The 17,441-nt window shown below is 49.6% G+C and overlaps 1 protein-coding gene across 1 annotated transcript in view; it reads left to right on the top strand.

The window, feature by feature from the left end:
* The window catches only part of Katnip (katanin interacting protein), a 175,366-nt gene that overhangs the window by 133,476 nt on the left and 24,449 nt on the right, over positions 1-17,441 (top strand). The window contains exons 14-15 of the mRNA XM_051145201.1: positions 20-157; positions 12,660-13,536. Coding sequence (XP_051001158.1) covers positions 20-157; positions 12,660-13,536 — 1,015 coding nt within the window. The remainder of the gene's footprint in view (positions 1-19; positions 158-12,659; positions 13,537-17,441) is intronic.

A 17,441-nucleotide genomic window follows, 5' to 3' on the forward strand; every position in this document is an offset into this window, starting at 1 on the left:
CCATCTCTTGGCATTTCAGAGCAAGAAGGACCTCCCTGTGTGGACCTGCCCCTTCCACCCGCCACTTCAGCTCTATTTTATTATCCACAACATGCGACAGCTTCGTGACTTTGGTTTGGCCAAGATCAAGGTTCGGAATTACTGGACAGCAGATGGGGTAAGTAGCGGGCTCTGCCTCCTCACAGCTCACCTGGCAGTGCACACATTCAGCAGTTTGCCAGTGGCCTATTTCCTGGGTTCTAAATAAGTTTAATGGAGGCCTCCCTGAGAGCCACCGGCAGCAGAACTTGCAGCTTCTAGGGTTCAGGAAGTGAGAGTGATGACGCTCTACCTCATGGCAGTGTGAGCAGATTAGCCTGTGTACTCAGACTCCAGGCCCACTCGTTTAGCCCTGCATCTAGGGTGTTAATCTGCAGGGACAGAGCCTGGAGAACTTGCTAGAAAGCAGGCAATTTTTGTTTGTTTTGGTTTTGTTTGTTTGTTTGTTTGTTTGTTTGTTTTGAGACAGGGTCTCTCTATGTAGACTTGTTTGTCCTAAAACTAACTATATAAACCAGGCTGGCCTCAAACTCACAGAGATCTGCCTGCCTCTGCCTCTTGACTACTGGACTAAAGGCATGCATCACCATGCATGACAGAAAACAGATTCTTATTGGTAATTTGGTAGGTGGGACAGGGATTCTATGTGTCACACTAGACTCAGATGCGCCAGGCCCAGGGGTATGGGGCTAGCTCTTCATGGCTAGCTTTCACCTTGGCTGCAGGGCCATCTGGTTCCAGAGTCTATCCTTGCCCTGTCCCCTACACTGTCCTTCTGCCTCGTCCTTCCTTCTCCAGCATGCTCTTCATGAGTTGATTTGCTTTACTTCTTCTTCACCCATATGGGCACACGAGGGGCCATCAGCTACTTGATATGTACAGAGGAGACAGACACAAAAGGCACAGACTGCCCTGCAGGCGACCTTGCTGAGCTGCTGACAGACAAGATGTAGGCAACTCATGCAGTGTGCTGATGTCCTGAGCACGGTGAAGCAGGCACTAGGTGTCTCCCTCTCGTGGAGGTGCCAGGGGACCCTCACAGGCACAGAGTGAACAGGGAGGGACAGGAGCACTATCCTTCTGCCTCCTCTCCCCCTTCATTAGACATGCCTCGTGTGAGACATAAAGGACCAAAGCCCAGGAGAGATGGTGAGTGGGAGCTGACCCCAGCCTTCATCTCCATAGAAAGACACTAGGGAACTGTGGCCATCTGTAAATCTATAGCCACAGAGAAAGACACAGCTTCCCTGTGAATGGCCCTTGTGGAGGAGGCCCAGGCCATATTGTTGGCATTGCTAACCTCTCCCATCCCACCCCTACCCCAGCTTGGGAGCTTGTATGGGACGGTTTTGTTTTGTTTTGTTTGTTCCTTCATTTGTTTACTTACTTATTGAAACAGGGCCTTATTTTGTAGTCCAGGATGGCCTGGAATTTACCGTGTAGCCAAATCTGTCCTTGAACTCTTAGTCCGCCTGCCACAGCTCTCCAGCCTGTCTTCTGCAGTCCCTAGCGTGGCCCTGTCATACTCTGCTCTGCTTCCAGTCACAGCCGAGGATCACAGTCAAGCTGCTGCGCTGAGCCTCCTGATGCTCCTGCGCCAGGCTCTGCCTCCTGAGGCCTGGCCGCTGTGACCACACTTTGTTCCTGCCCCCTCCCCATTTCACTCAGCTCCAGATGCTCGGCCTGCAGATTCCTCAAAAACCCAGCTGTTGCTTTCTCCAGGGATCTGCCCCTGCCCTCGAGCCACTGGTGGGCATCATGAGTGGGCTCCAAGGCAGCAGGGCCAGAGGTCTCTAGCACTCATCTGTGCCAAGGACACAAGCAGGTGACAGATGAACGGTGAGCAAATGAGTTGAGTTTCCTTTCCTGTAGGCCATGCACAGCTAGGTTGCCCTTTCTTACTCCCAGGTGAGAGGACACGAGGCCTGGAGGCCCATGCCGTGGTACAATTCCTATGGTTCTGTTGGCCCCAGGCCAACAACAGAAAACTCCCTTTGCTTTCTGCCTTTTGAGGTCTTTCTCTCTTTTTTAATACATTTCTAAAGTATAAATTTGAGAAAAACAAGAGTCTAGAATATGTGAGGAAGGTCCCAAGGACCTGTGACCTGTGAGCCCCCTTCCTCCCTGGCCACCTCTTAAATGCACACAGCCCCCACCCCTGCTGTTCAGTACCTCTGGTTTGTTGGTGCTTCCCTGCAGGTACTCCTTACATCTTGTTCTGGAATGGGAAGTGAGATGCTGCAGCCTCCCCAAGCTCATGCCCCATGGCTCACTGTGGTCACTAAACATGAGTCTTGGGCATATTTTATACACTGGGCTACCATGCTGAGGAGCTGTGTGCCTCAGCCAAGACAGGTTTATTTACCTATACTTGGCTTTCCTGGGACATGTAGAATACTAAAAGGGCTCAGGGCCCTCTGAGTCAGGAGAGTGTTGGAGGCTTACTGTGGGTGGGAAGTAGGGTTCTGACACCCAGGGAAGAGCATGGAGCAGCTTTGCAAAACACTGCTGACACAACACACAACCATCTGTTGCCAGAATTTACCCAGGGGCAGAAAAAAAAACCACAAACAAATGCAGCTGTGGTTTGGTCAATTTAATATTCTCCAGAGAACGCAATTGCTGTATGTTTTGGAGGAGATAAAATGGGAGTTTATAGGGAATATAGCTTGGCCTGCAGACACAGCTTGTTAAAGCAATGTTTTGTGTACGGGAGTCTGAGGAAAGAAAGTTAAGAGGGGAGCAAGGCTTGCGTGGAATGGAGGAGAGTTCTAGAGAAAGGGGGTTCCTTCTGATGGGAATGTGCTGCCTGTTACATTCTTGGGTTAACATGTACAGGCTCCTTCCCCATCATTAGGTTGCATTGTGAGTGTGAGCTGCCCTGAGAGGGGGGCTCGGTAAGGGAAGAACAAGAGCCTGCGGTTCACAGCACACAGAAGATGGCACACCATGTCTTCTGTGGCAGCTCTCGTTTGGCCCTACTCTGAGAGCCAGGCCTGTGAGAGGCACGTCTGTGTGAGAATGCATGGCTAAACCTGGGAAGTAGCTTATCTCATGTCCAACCATCTCATATTGGTGACAGTACTCTGTGTCTTGATGATGGAGACCACAGATGACCTGAGTCTCTTCGTCAGCTGATTGGAAGAAGATGCCTGGGGTGCTGCCCTGAGAACTTTCCTTCTGACTCAGCAGGGTTCTCTGGGATTGATTGGTAATGTCTGCATAGGGCAGGAGGAAGATAGGATAACATGTCTGCTACATCTTTTTATGTTCCACACAAATGGAAGACTTACCCAACTGGAAGGTATAAGGGACTGGGCTGGTTGGGGTGTGTAAGGGTCAGGTGGGTTTTCTTAGCAAAGTGACAGTTGTGGCAGGGAGGGGACAACAGTCTATAGTAGATGATTGCTTGTCTACTGTGGTTTGAAACAGGCTCCATCTGACGGGAAGCCATTAGAACACTTCCTGAGGTGGCAGAAATCTAGCAAGTCACTACAGACTCACGCTTTGAATGTCTGTGTCTCAGAGTGGGCATAGGTTTGGGCGATTGTAGGTACTTTAAAAAGAAAGGCCTGACTGGTGGAAGTAGGTCACTAAGAGCAGAACCTTGAAAATTAGCCCAGCCATAGTTCCAGACCCTGCTTCAAATCTGCTGTAGTGAACTCTGCTACACCTTCTTCACCATAGTGAACCGAGCTCTCTGAACCTGGGAGCAAAGTAAACTTTTTCTTTCATAATTAGTTTCTGTCAGGTATAATGTCATAGTTATGAGAAGAGTAATTCACTGCCCTTGGAGGGAGCTCTGTTGTTCTCATGGGGCCTGCGCTGGCTCTCAGGAGATGGCTGGTATAAAGAGAATAAGCTCTCTGAGTTCTTTGACTTTCTGTCCTTGATGTGATCTCCCACTCCAACACACTCCTGCTCTTGGGTTTGAGGCCCCCACCAAAGCTGAGCCGATGCCAGTCCCTTGCCCTTGAGCCTCCAAACCTCTTTTCTTGATAAAGTTACTCAACCTTAGGTAACTCAGTATCATAACAGAAAACAGGCAAGTTCACCATCCAAAAACAGATTTGACTGGCTCCCTGTTTTCCATCTGTTTTCTTTTGTAACAACCTTGAGTTATCTGCGCTGTCCTTGTTAGCGAGCTACTGTCACTACCCTCTCCCTTAGTAACAATAGCAAGAGTCACCTCCAGCCTAGACATCACAGGGAGTGAAATGTGGCCAGTAGGCCTGAGAAACTACCAGGACAGAAGTCACATGAGTGGCCAGAGCCTGATAGACACAGAAGTTCAAGAGGAGGCCCTAACGGGAGGCAGAGCTAGGTTGTGTGGCCTTATTTGGGTGGTCAAGCAAAAGCCTCTGTTAGAACCTGCCCACAAGGGGGCAGTCTACAAAGCTTTAGTCTTGTTACTTGATGCCAGTCTTCAGATTGGCAGGCTTAATGCCATAAATGTTTTTCACTTAGCATGGGTAGAATGCTCAGGTGACTCCTGGGCTTCTACCTCCATACAGACACCAGCCTTGGAACCACTGCAGTGTTCTTAATAGGAGACAGTATGACCAACGGACCTAGCAGGCCACCATGGACACTCAAGCTTGTGTTTCTGTCTAGTAACCCAATGCCCAACATCATGAGGCCTGACAGTGCTTATTATTACTTTTAACCACCATTCCATATTTAAACCGCCCAAATTGTCTCAAAATGTTTTTTTATTTAAATGCTGATTCTGATCACAGCAAACATTTAGTCAGCTGAGGCAAGTGACCTGGTGGCATTAAGCAAGGTACTTGGTGGGTAGGGCACTTGATCATTAGCATAGGGCTGAGATGTTGACCACAGAGCCTGGGCCTAGGCCAAGCTTTGCTAGTGTAACAGGTACCAACTCAGAATGGCAGCTGAGTTCCTGAGCTCTTAATCAAGAACATGGGTATGCTTGGTAGGGCAGCTGCGTGGCAGGGCAGGACAGCTGTATGGTAGGACAGCTGTGTGGCAGGACATCTGTATGACAGGGCAGGACAGCTGTATGACAGGGCAGGACAGCTGCATGGCAGGACAGCTGCATGGCAGGACAGCTGCATGGCAGGACATCTGTATGACAGGGCAGGACAACTGTATGGCAGGGCAGCTGCATGGCAGGACATCTGTATGACAGGGCAGGACAGCTGTATGACAGGGCAGGACAGCTGTATGGCAGGGCAGCTGCATGGCAGGACAGCTGCATGGCAGGGCAGGACATCTGTATGGCAGGGCAGCTGCGTGGCAGGGCAGGACATCTGTATGGTAGGGCAGCTGCGTAGCAGGGCAGGACATCTGTATGGCAGGGCAGCTGCATGGCAGGGCAGGACAGCTGTATGGTAGGGCAGCTGTGTAGCAGGACAGCTGTATGGCAGGGCAGCTGCGTAGCAGGGCAGGACAGCTGTATAGTAGGGCAGCTGTGTAGCAGGACAGCTGAACTGCAGGTCAGATTTGTGGATAGTGAGTCTTAGGAGCACGGCCATGATGTCAGCTGGGAATTGTCTTTGTAACCACATTTAGTGGCTCAAAGTTGAGTGTAGTGGTGGCACATGCCTGTAATCCTAACACTTGGGATTCGGAGGCAGGAGACTTGAGAGTTCAGGTTTGCCTAGGTTACTTAGAGACCTAGTCTCACAAACACCAACAAGTTTGGACAATCACAGAAGAGAAACCTCTTGGTTTCAATGACAGAAGAGTCTACACCAGTGGTTCTCAATCTGTGGGTTGCGACCCCTGTGGAGGTTGCATATCAGATACTTACATTTATGATTCATAGCAGTAGCAAAGTTACAGATATAAAGTAGCAATGGAAGTAATTTTATGGTTGAGGGTCACTACAACATGAGGAACTGTATTAAAGGGCCACAGCATTAGGAAAGTGGAGAACTACTAGGTGGTTTCAGATGTGGTAGAAGCCAGGAATTCCCATGGTGTCACCAGGAATCCACCTCCCTTTGTCAACTTATCTTTACTGTCCTCTTAATGACTTTATCTTCAGGCCTCACATGATTTCCTCTGGTGACATCAGGCCTGCTCTTGATTTGGGCAGTCCCAGCAGAAAGATACTCTTCTCAGGAAAGATCTGAGATGACCACTTGCCTAGCCAGCTGCCCATGGGGCTGGATCTGCCCTGTCCATATAAAGAGATAATAGAGAGAAGAGGAGCCAAGCGCCACTTCAACAGGTGATGGAAAGGGTGCTCATGAGAGGTCCTTCTCTGAGTTCAAGGCAGTCACATGCTATGGCATTTGCTCATTAGCTCCCTGGAGCCATTATGATCCAGGCTTTAGTCCTGCCAGCTGCTTTACCCCTCTCTCCCTGAATGCTTTATGCCCCGGCTCAGCCTACTTTGATCCAAGCCCGGCCATCTACCAACCACAGCATCTTGGCATCTCTTCTGCACCACCACCCCCATCCTGTCCTGCCCAAGTCCTTTAGCCTCTCTGTGGTCACCTCAGCTATAGTCCTACCATTTATTTCCAAAGCTTGCCTCCTTTTCACTCAGCTCCTTCTTTCTTGAGTAAAGTGTCCATGTCACAAAGGATGTATTGCTTTGGGCATCCTCCCCAAGAGACATGTGAAAGACCAATGGGTTCCCTCCTGCATAGGACCAGAGACATGGTACCTCATGCACAGGAGACAACTAGAAGGGCTAGGGCTTTCCTGGAGGAGGCTGTGCTGAGCTGAGTGACCACCCAAGGCACATTTGCTTTCCCAGAGCCACCCTGATGTTTGAGGTTGCGACTCAGCCAATACTGTGTCCAGATACCCTTCTTCAGGCCAGGCTGACTGTGCTGAGGCTGGTAGTCACCTCTGGGGACAGTGACTTTAGAGCCCTGAACCCCTCAGCTCTGCCTCAGGGAAGCCACATGACCACTCACTCGCCTTTGCTGAGTAGTAGCTATGTTCATTGGAAGAGGCAGGGCAGTTATCCACTCCACACTAGGGAGGAAGTGGCCTTGGCATGGTAATTCAGTTCCCTAAGCTGGAAGGATACTTCTAATGCCTTAAACATGAATTATCAATGAATTATCATCTCAACCTGTCTGGTTCTTAAGAACAGGAAAGAAAGAGCATAAAGGGAAAATGAGAGCTGGGAAAGGGACCATGTGGCAGCTATAGGGCTTTAGAGTGTCACTTGAGGTAGCACTGACACAAGTACCGCCACATCTCTCATTAAACAAATAAAAAAGCAGGAGAGTGTACTTGAGCACTTGCACACAAGTGCACACTCAAATGGTTGAAGGTGAGGCAGTGGAAGGATGGGATTTCTGAGTGTACTAGATTCTAGGGTAAAGAAGGAAGAGCCTCAGTTGAAGCACTGGTAACCACATGATACAGAGGCTGGCTCTTACTGGAGGACACGTCCCCAGATCCACAAAGGCATCCTTCTTCTAAAGTTTTGCTGAAGAGATGCTGAGGGTGCCCACCTGTAACCCCCAGCCCCAAGGCTCTGTGGTGCGGGTGTGGACCTTATACATCTTCCCAGTACAGCCCTTGAGATCTGATGATGGTCAGATCTACATAATGCCCTTACCCACTGGCAGGCTCCCATCCCAGAATTCAACCAGCAGCATAAAAAATATGCAAGAAAAAAAAAAAAAAAACAAGCTCTACCGAACATATCTTTTTATCTTATTCTTCACAAACAATGTAGCATAACAATTTCCATAGCATTTACATTGTATTAGGCTCTATAAGTCTTAAAGATGGTTTGGAGAAAGTGGGAGGATGTACATAGGTTATATGCAAATTTGTGATGTTTTATACACAGGACTGCAGCATGAGATGGTGCTGTTATCCACAGGGACCCTGCAATAAAAATCCCCCACAGATGCTGAGAGGTGGCTGTAGGTAGAACAAAGTCTGGAAAGATGTGTGTGCACGAACACACCCACTGCAAGGTGCCCAGGACCATTACCTCTAGAGAGCAGGAGATGGTATGTGGGGACTTAATTAAGAGACTGGGCCTCAGAGTTCCACTCACATTGGTAATTCAATCTGGGCCAGCCACAGCCAGGACTGAACTCTAGCTAGACACACAGGGAGGAGGGAAAATTCTAATGCCTTCCTGCAGGGTGTCCAGGACTGTGGAACAGTGCAGACTTTTGTTTCTGTTCCCTACCTGGATATCCTGCACCAAACCTGCTCACAGGCACAGTACTGGGTGCTGGAAATATCTGAGCTGCAAGCTGCAGGCCAAACAGGGGCATCCCCTTTCTGATAGACACAGCCAGCTCATTTATACCCCTTGCCCCCCCCCCCAAGCTTACTCTTCCCTTGCCTCCCTTATCTGCCTTTTTCTGCCACAGTCACAGTTCTCAAGGTAATGCTGAGCAGCCGACATCTGTAGTCATGTGGGCTCTCCACTGTTTGTGTAAGGGAAGCAGACATGTTTGGGGGGCAAGACAACCCATTAGGAAAGCTAGGTTGCCCATCCACCACTGTCTGGATAGGAAGCCCATGTATATCCTACAACCACTTTAAATGAGTGTTTCTGTCTCGCCAGATGTTTCTATGGTGGTAATTTTCAGAACTGCACATTGAAAGCTGCCTGTGCCATCCTCCTCCAGGAGCTGTGTCCTGATTAATTCAGAGCACACGCCTGCTCTGTGCCTCCACTAAACAGAGCACACATCCATATAAACATGTAAAAGTGTGCTTTGAACATCGACTTCTCTGACAGCCAGCAAATAGTAGCCTGCCATCCCACAATTGGATGATTGAAGCTGAGTTCCTGTGGTGGGATTCGGGTTTGATGGCTCTCCTTCTGAATTGCTCTGCAAACCTGTCTGTGGCGATGTAGGAATTTCGAGTGTTCAGATTTAGCTTGCAGAGAGGCTAAGGCACAGGGAATGGGGCTAAGTGGACAGGATAGCCTTGGGGCCTCGGAGCCCACACCTGCCAAACAGATCAGAAACCAAAGCAAGACAGAAGTGGTCTTGTGGAAAAAGCCATAGGCTGCCATCTTTTTTGCTCTTTGGTCTTAGGAGAATCGCCAGACTAGTCACATGTCAGTTCCCTCCTGATGCCTGAGATCCTGCCATGTGCTGTATCCTCAGGAAATTGTGGAGTGCCTCTCCTGACTTGGAGCTTCACTTGGTTAGGAGAAACAAATTAGCAGCCAAGCCAGGCATGGAGGTGTAGACCTGCAATCCCAGTACTTGTAATGTGAGGCCTCAAGTCCTCTTGAGACCTATCTTAGATGAAAAAGCCCCCTTAGTCAGCTATGGTGGTGCACACCTTTAATCCCTCACTAGGGAGGCAGAGGCGGACAGATTTCTATAAGTTTGAGGCGAGCCTGGTCTACAGGCCAGGACAGCCAAGGCTATATATAGTGACACCCTGTCACCAAACAGTGCAAAACAAAACCCGCCCCTAACTCTCCAGAAATGCTGATGAGAGAGACCATTTCAGAGCCCGAGGGAACTCAAGAGATTCGGGCTGTAGAGGGGGATGGGTGGGGTGTTCGTCATCGCCTGTTTTTGAGGAATCTCTGAAGGCAACAAGGAGAAGGGTTGTTGCATCAAGGAGCAGTGTATGGAGACAAGCAGACTTGGACCTGAGACTCTAATTGGTAGTTAGGGTTGACAGCATGGAGTCATGGGGCGGTTTAGGCAGGAGGCTGCTGAGCTCTGACTGAAGTTGTTTTTAAGTGAGTCTGGTTGCTGTGTGGGAAATGAAGTGTGTGTGCAGGGGTGACAGTGCAGAGCAGGAGCAAAGAGACCAATTAGTTGATTCTGGTGTCTCTGGAGAGATGACAGTGTCCTGCACTGGAGCAGCAGTGTCTGTGGAAGATGAAGTCAGATTGGAGAGGAGAGACAAGGAACTCCTGACAGTTTGGATGGTGAGGAGAGGGGCAGGGACAAGGATGTCAGAGGGACACCTAGGATTTGGGAAGCAGACTGTGTAGTAGAACTGCATTCAAGAGGGGAGACGTTTGGCCTGAGGGAAGTGATGTGGAACTCTGTTGGGAGCTGTAACTCCAGCACCTAACAGCCAGAGGCAGACAAAACCAAAGTTCAGGGCTAACCTGGGCTACATGCCTATGTTTGTTTGGTTTTATGCATTTGAGGGATCTGAGGCACATAAAGGTTGAAATTCTTAAGAGGAGAGAAAGGCCAGCCATCCCTTAGGGGCCCATGGAGAGGTCAAGACTAGAGATTCAGGGAATGGGCGTTCTTGAGCCAGGGAGACATCCAGAGCCTTGAGCCATGGTGAGTACAAGACACTCAGGGACTTAGCCTTTAACTTAGGGCAGCCTAGGCACTGAGGCCAGATAAACTGGTGGGAGTTGCAGGAGTGCAGACAAACCAAGGAAGCTGGGCAGGGGACACCCAGCAGAAGCCGAATAATAGCAGCACAGGCATATCATCAGTGGAAGGCCATCCCACGAGATCACGAAGGAGGAAGAATAGCTGTCTCCTCGTCCTGCTGAGCCAGGTGTGGCAGGGGAGCCAGACATCTTCCGGGATTTGGCCTTGAGTCAGATCCTGTAACCCACGGTCATAGCTGGGAGAAGGTCTGTGTTGTGACCACCGAGACAGCAGGGGTAAGCCATTGTCCTGGCTGTGGGTGCCTTGGCACAGTGGATTCTATATTGAGTTTGGACAGGAACCTGGTGGAGGGGTGGCAAGAGGCAAGAAAAGAGAGGCAAGGGTGATAGTCACTGGCTCACTGTGGGGTAACAGCAACTTGTGGGGCCCCTCTGTAGAATAGAATACTCAACAATCAAAATGAGAAAACAGTGGACTCTCACAATCTGGATGCATCTCAGAGTAATTACACTGAGTGAAAGAAGACAGATGAAAGGGTGCACACTGCAAGATACATGTGATTTTATAAAAAGGGGCCTGTTGAGGTGGCTCACTGGATAAAAGCACTTGCTGGCAAGCTTCATGACCTGAGCTCCATCCCTAGGATATGCACGGTAGAAGGAAGGAACCGTCTCCCCCAAGTTGTCTTCCGACAACCCTCTCTCTCTCTCTCTCTCTCTCTCTCTCTCTCTCTCTCTCTCTCTCTCTCTCACTCTCTCTATCACACACACACACACACACACACACACACACACACACCACATGAAAATATAAAAGCCTGCAGTGATGGTGAGCAGGTGGGTGGTTGTCTGGGGAAGCAGGGAGGGAGAGGGATTACAAAGTGGAGGAAGAAACTTGGGGTGATGGGCATGTTTGCTATCCTAAGGATGGACATTTTTCCAGGGAGATGTATGCATTAAGAGTCCCCAAGTAGCTATAAAGAGGTGTTTGCTGTTGAATGTGTGCATTATATTCCTTGATAAAGCCTAGGAAGAGGTCTACCACAGAGGAGGGATGTAACAAGGAGCTGGAGGGACGATCTTAATTTAATCATGAATAGATAAGTATCAGATACATGCATGACATAAGGCCATGTGTTTGGGGAATGAGGGGACAGGGACTTTCTTGTGAAGGCCACTATATGTCATGCTGGCCTGCATTCTTCACATCCTTGTGCAGTGACAACATCTAGAGAATTTGGTAGTAGGGCAAGGATTCCCTAGGGACTACCCTATGAAGGCTGCAGCCTTAGTCCCTGCTCCTCATCCTCTGGGTCTTTGCTTGATTGCAGCTGCAGCATGGGTGCCTGACATGCTTGCATTGCTGCACCTGAGCTGCTTGCTGGGCTATCTGCTGAGGAAACATGCCCAACTTGTGATGTATGCGGGCACTGTTGCCCCAGGGGCCACCCTCAGCAAGCAATGGACAAATGGACTAACTTCTGTCTTTAGGAGACACTTCTAAAGTACATGCCATGGACCCCTTGGAGAGTCCCAGCAGGTGGGAACTCTGATTACCCCAGCAGTGAAGAGCTCAGACACTTTGGGGACATCCTCCAAGTGTCTTACTCTCCCCACTTCCTGTCTACATTAAGTTCTTGTCTTAGGCTCTGCTTTCAAAATACTCAATATGAGACACTCCAGAAGTCCCAGGAGCCTGCATTTGACATATACACCAGGTCCCCTTTGATGCAGAAGCCCAGGAACCACACTCCATTTTAGTTTACTTAAAATACATATATTTGGTTTGGGGGGTTTGTTTTGTTTTTTTGAGACAGTGTCTCACGTTGTACCCTAATCTAACCTCAAACTTACTATGTCCTGAGGCCTGGAAAGAGCTAGGATGACTGGCATACACCACTACACCCGGCTGGAGCCAGTCTTTAAAGAATGCTGCTAGAAGCAGTGAAAAGCTGTGAAAGGTTTCACAACGGAGTGATGGGGCATCTTTGTTCCTATGGGAGATTAGCTCTGGTGGCAATGAAAATCCAGTGGAAGCAGAGAGACCAATTAGTGGGCCATTACCAATGTCCTGACAGGAGGCGATGAAAGCCAAGACAGCGCTGAGGCTGCCTCTTTGAGAAAGTGCTTTGATTCCTACAGTATGGGTGCCTTTGCAGAGTGTGTGTGTGTGGGGGGGGGTCCATTTCACATCCACTAGCTCAGCTCCAGCATGCTCACATTTCTAGCACTTTACACTTCTGTTTGGGGGCATCTTCCACTTCAACAATTTGACACATCAATCTGATGACACATGTTTTTCTTTTGTTCCATTTTGTGCACTCAGGATCTTGACATTGGTGCCAAGAACGTGAAACTCTATGTCAACAAAAGCCTCATCTTCGATGGAGTGTTAGACAAAGGAGGAGGTGAAGGCCCTTTTGATTGTACCATTCCTGTTGACCTTCAGAGAGAGAAGAATGAGACTCCAGAGAAGGCCTTGAGTGCTGGCTGGAAAGAACGCAAAAGCTCCCTCAGCATGGCTGGCACGAGTGGGGACGAGGAGCTTGGGCTCAGCTGCTCACAGCCGTCTGAAGCGTTGATAGATATGACAGTTTCCTCACAAGGAGATTTCCTTGGTGAAAGGGTGAATTCTACTCACTGCCTGAAGGACACTTTGTCCAAGTTACAGGAAGATGTAAGATTTTTGGCAGCCCCTGCCTCGATGGGTGATGGGCCCTGTGTCCCTTCTTCCTCTTCTCCTGGGAAATGTCCCCCTCTGGAAGAGGAGTCCTCTTTGATTCAACAACTGGAAAACCTTAAAGGTAGGAAAAGCCTTGAACCCTTCGGAAAAACCCCACACTGGTTACAGCCTTCTCCACCAAGGATGGGCAAGAAGCAGGCAGGCAGGAAGCCCAAGCCCCTGTGGCTCAGCCCTGAAAAGGATCTGGAGCAGAAGAACAAGTTTCCATCTGATGATGTCATTGGTGATGTGCCTGGAGAGGTGGAGGCCAGAGAGAAAGGCCCTCGGCGTGAGCAAGGGAGGACTAGCAGCTGGAATGTCATCACTGATGAGAGACCCCAGAGGGCATCCTCCAAAGCCTGTGGCAATGACTCAGACATCTTTAGCCAGCCTCCTCACAGGGATCGCCCTGCTAGTGGGAGGAGGGCCCTGAAGAAGGATGCCAGCAGTGGCCATGGTGATGACCAGCCAGCCAACAAAGGTAAGCTTTGGGAAATCCCTGTCGGAATGAAGCCATTTGTTTCCTCGGCCCCTGCTTTCCTTATCTATAAAACAAGGGGATGTTCTCAAGTAGGGGGTCAGAAATCCACTGCCTCAGCCAGAGAGGTGGCACAACATGGGGGATAAATAGGAATTCGGCCTGCTAAATTCCTAGATGTGATTGTCGCTGGCACCAGGATGAGTGAGAGTAAGTGTTGTTTGGCCCATTTTTTTTTCCACTACATGGTTTTTCCAACCTGGACTTTATTCTCTACCTTTGATAAAGGCATTAGTCCCTAGTAACATACCTGACCCTGCACTGTTAGAAGGCAACCCCACGGTGATGCTGACACAGCTAACACTTGCCTAGGTATAGAAAGAACCTATGGACATTTCAGGGTCCCTACTCGAGTCTTGTTGCTGGCCTCCAGGAATGCATGGCTGGTATGCACATCCGCTTTTTCTTTTGTCAGCACAAACCACAGTACCTGAGTTAAATGCCAAAACCCATCTAACTCCAGCTCTGGGGCAGAGGCAGGAGGATCCTTTGTTATCCAGCCAGGCTAGCCAAATAATGATATCCAGGCTAGTGAGAGACCTCGTCTCAGTGGAGGTGGATACCCCCTGAAGATGATAGCCAGAGTTGTTCTCTAGTCTCCACAGGCATCCAAATCTATGTGTACACGTACACACACACACACACACACACACAGAGTTATACACACAACTAAAGAGAACAACATATACAGAAAAGAGAAAAAAACCATCTGAGTACAAAAGCCTGGATCAAGTGACATGCTGCGGTGCAGGACAGAGGTGACAAACAGGGCCTTTGCCAAAGTCTGAACCCTTGTCATCGTACAGATTTTTAAAAAGTAAAACTTAAGGGACTTTCCTTTCCTACAACCAGAGGGGGCTGATACAGAATTTGAACCACAGTGGATCAGCCCCAGCATCCATGCTTGGAGCCAGTACTCTGAGCCTATTAGCATAACTGCCAGTGCTTGCTGAGTGGTCAGCCAGGCTCTTAACAGATGCGGAGCTACAGGGAGTTCTTGGTGACAGGCAATAGTCCAACTGTCCACATTCAGAGGCCTCGATCTCACTTTAATTTCTTGCCAGGCATTTCCCTGCTTGGCTCAGTGACACATTAAGAATCGAGCCCTTGAGATTTAATGCTTGTTAGCCAGTTTTGCTAACAAGGAAAGTTGTTTAGAAATGGTGTTATTACCCATCACCCAGTGCCAAAGCCCACTGCCTGGGCCTCCAAGAAGCATGTGAGCTGAGTCCACTAAAATGCTAGTGGAGTGCCTAAGCTCACAGTGGCTTCAGAGTTCTGCCCTTACCATGGTGAATCCACCACAGCGTCTTCACTGTGGCCCAGCAGGGAATCATATTTTCCTATAACGCCATTTGTATTCTGGACATGGGGGTTGTTGGCCATAGATGAATGAGGTCTCATCAGCCTTTACTGTGAGCAGTAGAGAGGTAAGTGGAGAACTTTGGGTACTTTGTTGCCTAAGGCTAGTAGTGTCTCCTCCTGTTCCCTTGGTTCTCCTCACAAGTCCACCAGGCCACCTTTTTCTTGCTAGTTTGTTCACAGGCAGCCAAAGGCCTCTCAGACCTTAGTGACTGAGTGCTGGCTCTGGGCCCTGCAGCCAATTCTGGCATCTCAGGGAGTGCTGATTGGTGGACCTGGGTCAGGTGTCCAGCCCTTGCCCAGTCAGCAGTGGCTGAAGCAGGTTCACTGGAAGAACGGTGGCTGTACTGTATGTCCCCTTGTCCATTCTTGTTTCCTGTGTTCGTAGCCATTGATGCAGAGGTGATGCTGATGAGGGGAGTTTCATAAACTCTGAGCTTCAGTCATCCCTATCTGACTGCACACAGGAGGAGTCTTTGGCATCCTGGATCCTGTCATCATCAGGGGTCCTTCTAGGCTACAGAGACTGCAGATGGACACCGCTGCTTTCTGCTGCTCATTTGGGTTTAGGGTTGGAGCTAGGGACATGGCTAACGGGAGAGTGTTTAACATGTGCAAGGCCCTCAGTACTACAAAAAAAAAAAAAAAGGGAACTTCTTGTCTAGCAGATTTAGGAAAGGATTGTCAGCAGTGACAGGCCAAGCCTTAGCTTAGTCCTAAGTAGTAGACAGAGCATGTTCCCAGCAGACAGAGAGACACATGGATGTCCAGCCGCCATCACACTCAAGAGTCTGCACCTCTCCTTTTAGAACCAAGTATGCAGCTGAGAGAAGAGTCTGGAAAGCTGACTCAGAAGGAGTGCCAAGTCCTTGTTCCCTAGCAGGCGCACACCGGCCAAGTTCCTGATGTGCGGTGCTTAGAGTCTCCTGGCATGCTTGTGGACCAATCCCCCCCATTGCTTTCAGTCAGAGGAATTCAGATCACAGAGACCCAAGTGATGACAGCCTGTGCTAGAGTTCCTTCTGCCACATGTCACACCAGCCCCTGGGAGGAGAGAATATGGGGACTTCTAGGCTTTACTGGGGATAGATAGGAAGAAGGGGACAGGGCAGTCATGGGAGAGCCTGCAGGCAATAACCTCCATGGTGATCCACGGCACTGACAGCAAATACCTCCTAGGTATTTCTAGCACCTCATGCTGTCTGTGCATGGCACTGGGGCATGGTGGAGAGCAAGGATTAGGTAGCAGGGGCCACTGGGAGGAAGTGACCATCTGGAGGAAGAGCTGTCCCAGCAGAAGGCACAGAAGAACAAAGCCCTACTGACGAAGACGCCTGATATGTCCTTGGACAGACGTTTGGTGCGGGGAGCAGAGTGGCTGGGAGAGGTGGCAGTTGCAGAACTAACAAGAACCACAACAGGGCCCTGTGGGCACAGGGAGCAGGGTTGTTCTTATTCTTGATATAAGAAATGACCATAGCAATGGGAATAGCATGTGACAAACTCTGCTGTGGGCTTGTGCTCAGGGTATTGAAATGACCAGAAATGCACAGGTAGCATGAAGTGCTAGAAATACCTAGAAAATGTTGGCTGGGACCGAGGTCTTTAGACACCAGCTTCTTGCCCTCAGTCCCCTGGATCAGCATGGAGGCTGTCATCTGTGGGTTCTCCCATGCTTGCCTTGTCCCATTCTTCCTTCCTATCTGTCACCAGCCCAGTGGTTTGGTCACTGGAATTGGAGGACGCTGGCAGAACTTGACCTGAGGTTGGGCAGTACCTATGTGGGAGTTGAGAGACCTGTGGGGCTGAGAGTGATTCCTGAGTATGAGCAGGGCTGGATGCAATCGAGGATCAAGTAAGTCTCAGGTGTTCCTAGGCTTGGCGACAAGAAAGTGGCACTACTGTGATGAGAAGCTGTGGGTAGACTGTTCCCGGAATTCTGGAGGCTGAGGTGGGAAGATCACAAGTTTGAGGCCAGCCTGAGCTAGGTAATGAGACACACACACACACACACACACACACACACACACACACACACACCTGCCGCCAGAGAAGAGGGGGAGGGAGAGAAAGAGAGGGAGAAGAGAGGGGAGGGGAGAAGAGGGGAGGGGAGAAAGGAGAGGGGGGAGGGGAGAGGAAAGGAGAGAGAGAGAGAGAGAGAGAGAGAGAGAGAGAGAGAGAGTGTCTAGCTCAGACTCTGGGCATGGGAACGACAAGGTGAAGGGGCATGTTTCCTAAACCACTGGGTCAAATGCAAGACCTTTGTCTGGGATGTCATGCATGAAGTGAAGACTGACAAAGACTGAGAAACCCTTGTCACTGGCAGAAAATGATGTCAATAGGGAGTTCTGAGAGTCGTAGGTGTTTTAGGCAGTCAAAGTGCAAAAAGCCATCAGGGCTCTACTCTCAATAATGGATGGACACAGGAGCTCATATAAAGCCATCAGCGTTTCTCTGTATCTTTTGGCTCTTGCTCCCAAATTGGC

This window comes from Acomys russatus, chromosome 5, assembly GCF_903995435.1.
Source record: "Acomys russatus chromosome 5, mAcoRus1.1, whole genome shotgun sequence".
Lineage (NCBI taxonomy): Eukaryota > Metazoa > Chordata > Mammalia > Rodentia > Muridae > Acomys > Acomys russatus.